The sequence below is a fragment of the Echeneis naucrates genome, chromosome 24, assembly GCF_900963305.1.
Source record: "Echeneis naucrates chromosome 24, fEcheNa1.1, whole genome shotgun sequence".
Lineage (NCBI taxonomy): Eukaryota > Metazoa > Chordata > Actinopteri > Carangiformes > Echeneidae > Echeneis > Echeneis naucrates.
In genome coordinates, this window is record NC_042534.1 from 15,248,454 (window position 1) to 15,254,522 (window position 6,069).

Sequence of the window (6,069 nt, forward strand, 5' to 3'; positions counted from 1 at the left end):
TGTATGTTTTGTTTTTTGTTTTTTGTTTTTTTTTTTCATTTTGACTCCAGTGGAAGTCTGTGTCATCTAGGAATATTCTATCTATAATCACAGAGTAAGTCTGTGTAGCAAACCCAAGGCCGAAATCATATGTTTTAGACGAGTGAGTGGAAACTTTGAGGCGAGTATGAATAAAAAAATGTATTTAAAGACAAATTCACTCAGCTTCAAAAATATATTGTTGTTGTTGTAAGGAATCAAATGCCACCTTATGAAGTGGGGCAACCATTTTGTTTCGGGTTTCCTCATTATGTTGACATGTTCTCCATCTCTATGTTGTTTTCAGGCTGAATGTTTGGCTCTGTAGCTTCTTCACCTTTCTGACTTTGAGGATTAATGAGATGAATCACCCATGAAACCACTCCAGGCACGGAGGGTGCTCCAGCCAGATGAGGCAGTCCTGCTTCTGAGCTAAATCCCTGATTGCGTTGTTCTTCCTCAGTAGGAAGCCACCTTTAAGGGTATTTCATGAAAATGTAGACGTAGGTCAGCAAGTTTTAAGTTTCTCTGTTTAAATGCACTATAAATTTCATGGTGCCAGTTTTCTTCCCTTTGTGAGACAAGTTCTTTGTATCTTTACGAAACCTGCCATCTACTGGGGAGAGGTGAGCCCTGCCTATCTGTCATGCTACGATTGGAAGTCCCGCCCTGGTACCACACACACTTCTCAGACCTTAACTTTAAAATAGTTATAATCAATGTTTTTACATTAGCAATTTATCACTTTCACATACTTGGAAGACAGCAGAACTGCAGTGAGTCCAAGCCTAACTCTGAGAGTTTGTATGTCTTTCAGCTCCTTTGGTGGTTTTCTGACCCGCAGCTTCACTGTTTCATTTCCCTCAAGCTTGTCTTATTATTGCTGCTGTTTTTGTCAACAGACAGCTTTACAGCAAAGTTTTTTCCTTCTGGCATCAGTCAGTCAGAGCCAATATTGGACTTAGATCGGAAAGGTGGTCAGAAACGATTTCTGTTAATACGTGAGGACATACTTTTGAAGTCTTTACTTTCAGCAGATCTAATAAAATGGAAGTAAAAAATCCCAGGATGGGCCAGGATGAATACTTACAAACAGGCACAGCTTTGGTAGTTTTGCTCGAGCCATTCTACAACCAGTGTTAGTAAGCATACAACCTTTTGGAAATCAGAACAAGAATCACTGTCTTATTTGATGTTTTGGGAAACAGGCTTGTTCAGTTCATTGGGAGTTGGATGGGAACCATGACACCATTTTGACACCTGTCTGTTGAATATGAAGCCACATCCAACAGCAGCAGCAGTTTGCGTTAGATTTGTGTAAAGACTGGAAACATCAGCCTGGTCTCGTCCAAAGATTAGAAAGGAGCACCACGAAAGACACATTATAACAGAGTTGTTTAATTAAAAAGAAAGATAGAAACAACAAACAACATCTTGATAATAAGGCTAAGAGGTGGCAGGCAGTAATTTCATATTCAACGGACTTACAGGAAAGTGATTTCAATCATCTTAATGAAGATTTCATAAAGGAAAATTGTTTATTTTGACTATTCCTCAAAGGAAAAAAACATTCAAAATGAAACAAGCATGTTGTAACGCTGTGGTTGGTAGTACAGATTTTAAGGAACTCCTTGATGATCTGCACAGTCTTCCTGCTGTATTAGATTGCTTCTCTGTTTGACAGCTACTGGTAGGATAAGACTGAATAGGTGGGGCTCCAGTAGTCAGAGGGATCTCTGCTTCTATATCAGCTTTTGTTTTAGGACTAATACTAGAATCATTAAACACATATTCCTGGGTCACAAGTATGAATAAGGTAATGTAGTTTTGTATTGAGGTTTGTAATTAGAGGAGATTTTACCTTGTCATTTGATCTGTTGGGGAGTTTAGCGTATAATAAGTTCATGCAAAATGTTGTCCTCAAAATCGTAGTTGAGTTTGCTTTCAGATATAAAACACGCTTGTCTATTTCGGTCCACGATCAATGAAATTGGCTGAGAGAATGACAGTAACGTCACTGGCACATCACATTTTGGAAAAGAAAAACTTGAATGTAATGTGATAAAATGAACTGTATTAGGAAGTTCAAATATAACATTTTCCACCAACTAATCAAATACGTAGATAACAGTTAAAAATATCATCATAGTATCATGGTGTATAACTGGTATCAATGTGGTCATGTATTATGATGAAATTGGGGGGGAATTAATGATAGTTGTGGTTGCTGTTAAATTTGGACAACATTCAATTTCAGATTAAGAATAAAAAGCATTCAATAATTTTAGTTGCTATGTTTGTGCCCAAGCAGTCTGCAGTGAATCTTATTTTACCTACCAGTGTTGCCTCCAAAAAGTAATTTGGCATTATGGAAAAAAAGAATGATGAAAATGAATAAAAAGTCAGTCGTCCTAACTACTACATCTCCCATTCATCATAATATCAGGTTAAAATATTACGTTTTCAATACCATCGGCAGCTATTTCAGTTCAGAGGTCCCAATCCAACTCTGAGTAGTGAGAAATCTGTGTCGCACACTTTACACACAAGTGTGTTCAAACTTTAGCAGGTTTCATAAAACCTCCAGCAGCATCAACCTGAGGCAGCAGGGGGGGCAGTCAGTGACTGGAGGTGAGGGAATTTGCTCTTTGTGCTAGCTGAGCTAACACCTGGTGAGCTGTTTCTGTAATACAGGTGACCTCATTTCGCAGGCCAATCATTTTGGCAATGCTTGTTGAAACAACCTGAAATGGTCACAGAATGTATAGAAGCAGCTCAAGATTTCATATTTAATGTTTTATTTTTGTTCTGTTTTCAGGTTGAGCCGTGCCGTTCACTCCCAAAGAGAAGTCATTTTGCATCTTGGAATATGCTCGCACGCAGTCACCCAAGACTCTGCAGCGTGCCTTCAATGCAAAATTTGGAAAACCTTCACTGGCCAACAAATTTGTTTTCCAGTTTCCAGTGCAAAGTTTTTCCAAATTTTGCATTGAAGCCACGCTGCACAGCCTTGATCTGTTTCGATACATTCTGTGAAAATTTGAGTTTATGTCAACGAGAATTGCCAAAATGATTGGCCCGCGAAATGATGTCAAATCTTTTGGGACTCCCTGTATATCTGCATTGGAAGTGTTTCTATTCGTCGCCATGGTGAGAAACTTGTAGCTGAGCATTTCAGCCTTCTGTGGAGCAGCTTTAAAGAACGCCACGACATCCAGTCGTTCCTCCAGAGTCCTGGCTTCTGCAGGTTTGCTCTGTCTCCTCCACCTCACCGCGCTTTAACCTCTGACCCCTTCTATCAAAGTGCAAAGTCATTTTAATGGCCGCCTGTTACATATCGATGGATCAGTTTTAAAAAGCTAATGATCAAATCTATAATAATAGATTAGTGAAGGGGGACAACTTAGAGCGGAAGGACGTGGGATGGTTACTATGAAATATGAGCAGTTCCTTGCCTGTTGATGGAGAACAATCGATAATCAAATGTAGCCTCAGTGATGTAAAGATCACGTTTGTTTTATCTCTATCACGTTGCTGTGTGCGTCTTAGATAGACAGGTGTGAGGCATTGTTTGCAGCTGGGTGTCTGTTACCTGCAGTTGACTTCCTCCTCCACACCGTGGAGCAGTCAGCATGTCTGAGCTAAGAATCAAAAGAACAGACTTCTCCTTCATTCGCATTTTTATAATTTAATGTTTCGTCACGAACATAAAAAAAAAAATGTTCCTTGTCATTGTCGTTACATTTAAACTGTTGTAGGTGAGTTAAACAGTAGACAAAACCAGTTTTCCTAATCAGTGATTGCCCTCAAAGAAAAAAAGGACAAGTGTAGTTGTTTTCTGGCTTTGTTGTGACTTTATCTGCTATGATTCTACAGCCCTGTCCTCCACAGCTATACTTCTACAGGGAAACGTGCATCCACATCGTCTGAGCTGTCCATTCAGCTGTCCTTCAGTCCTGTCCTCCTGTGATGCTGCTGTCTAAGCGTCGGAGGACACACAATGTAAACTGTGAGCCTCGTCCTCCTTCTCTTTGAGCGCGCCGGAGCTCTCCATCTTCCCTCTGCGGTTCAGCATGTGATGAACCAGGAACACCACCAGCACGATGAAGAACACGGTGCACAGTATTATCCCGACGAACGCCCCCACTGACACCCCCGAAGGCTGCCGCGTGGGTTCGGGTATGTATGCTGTGGATGCGGCTGGAGTCACGGTCGAGCCATCCGTCTCTCCATCATCGACCTTTACGCACTGGTACTGTCCCTCCAGCCGGTACCCGTCAGAGCAGGAGCACACGTAGCTGCCTAACGTGTTGGTGCAGAGCTGATCGCAGAAATTGGAAACGCACTCGTTGAAGTCCAGGCAGACTTGGCCGTCAACTCTCTCCTCAATGACATACCCGTCAGGGCAGTAGCACTGGAAGGCATTATTCGGATCACACAGCGCAGGGCACTCCGGCTTCCCGCAGTAAAGTCTGCACTTGTTCGGCGAGTGCGGGTCCACTTGGTATCCATCATAGCAGGAGCAGAAGTAGCTGCCCGGCGTGTTGTGGCACTCGTTCTCGCACGGCGCGGAGACGCACTCGTCGTCGTCCACGCACACATCTTTGGACAGGGAGTACCCGTCCTCGCACACGCACTTGAAGCCACCGATGGTGTTCACGCACTTGAAGTTGTCTCCGGGACACTGACGCTGGTCCCTGCAGTCATTGAAGTCCTCGCACGACCTGCCGTCCTCGGCCAGCTTGAAGCCGTGGTCGCAGATGCACGAATAAGAGCTTCCGTTGTGGAAACACGCGTGTTGGCAGCCCAGGTCCGCGCATGGGTCGTCGGCTGACTTTTCGCAGGTGACCTTGTTTGCGGGGTTGACGGTCTGGCCGGGGGGGCAGTAGCACGACGGGACTTCGTTTGGGTCCACGGCGCATTTGTGCTCACAGCCGCCTTCCTTTATCTCGCAGTTCCAGGGCGCCTGCAGCCACTTCTGGGTGAAGCAGACGTAATTCTTCTCAGATGGCATCCGGGTTGCGATGGTGCCAGGGGGCAAAGACACCCCGTCCTCCAGTACGAACCACATAGGGGTCATGTAGGAGACAGACTCGCCCGGAGCAACTGCTAGACTTTTGCAGGGCTCGGTGAAGCTGTACTCACAGAGAAACCCGGCCGCCCGGCCACCACATGGCTCCTGGATCCATTTAAAGTCGCTTTCTTTAGAGACCGAGACGCAACGAGGAGCGGAGCAGCTGCTGTCCAGTCCCGGGGCCCAGTTGAAGAAGTCACTCTCCTCGTCCTCGGTCACCCAGCTGAAGCCCCTCAGCCCGGCGGATGTGTCTGGACAGCCGCTCTTCCGATGCAAACCGATCCAGAAGCGCCCCGTGAGGTTCCCCACCAACATGGAGAGAGTATCATGTGATACCGAGGAGCGCAGTGTCATTAGGTGGCCTCCATGGTGCTCACATTGGCCCTCCGCTGCTGAGAAATCGCCGGGGTCACTGATCAGCCAGAAACACTGGTTCCCGATGCAGTAATTGCTGCTCTGCTCGGTCCCGCCGGGTCTTCCCATCACGGAGACCAACACGACAACAAACAGCCGCGTTACATCATTCATCTTTGAACCTTGTCTGTGTCCCTTTAAGTTCTTGCGAGCTCCACCAGTCTACACGCTTGATTGTTGGACAGAGCGCTTAGCGTGTATTTATAAGCCCCCAACTCCATGCTACTGGGCCGGCGGAGGAAGGAAGTCGTTCTTAATCAGCCCGCTGAGCCGCTCACTGCCTCACCACAAGCTTTCTCCTCCGGACAGACCATATCTCCAATTACGCACGATTTTTACGCACATACGCACCGAAGACGCGCGCACGCAAGGGGGCATCTGCCCACCGTCCTTTTCCCACCAGTAGCCCCTCCCAGTTCGACTGCACAACCATGACAGAACGCTCCACTCGTCTAGTCTCGCGGTCAGTCTTTAGATCCCTGCGCATTTTCACAGCAAGTTTTGCATTACTTTGAGGCATTTATAGATGCCTCAAAAACTAAGCAGGCAATTAACATCTTAAG

At 45.6% G+C, this 6,069-nt stretch overlaps 1 protein-coding gene across 1 annotated transcript; it reads right to left on the reverse strand.

The window, feature by feature from the left end:
* Window positions 1–1,400: 1,400 nt before the first annotated feature.
* Window positions 1,401–5,812, reverse strand: LOC115037757 (thrombomodulin-like). The gene has a single exon (XM_029496478.1). It carries the CDS (start codon window positions 5,618–5,620, stop codon window positions 3,998–4,000), a length of 1,623 nt encoding a protein of 540 aa, XP_029352338.1. The 5' UTR covers window positions 5,621–5,812; the 3' UTR covers window positions 1,401–3,997.
* Window positions 5,813–6,069: the final 257 nt, after the last annotated feature.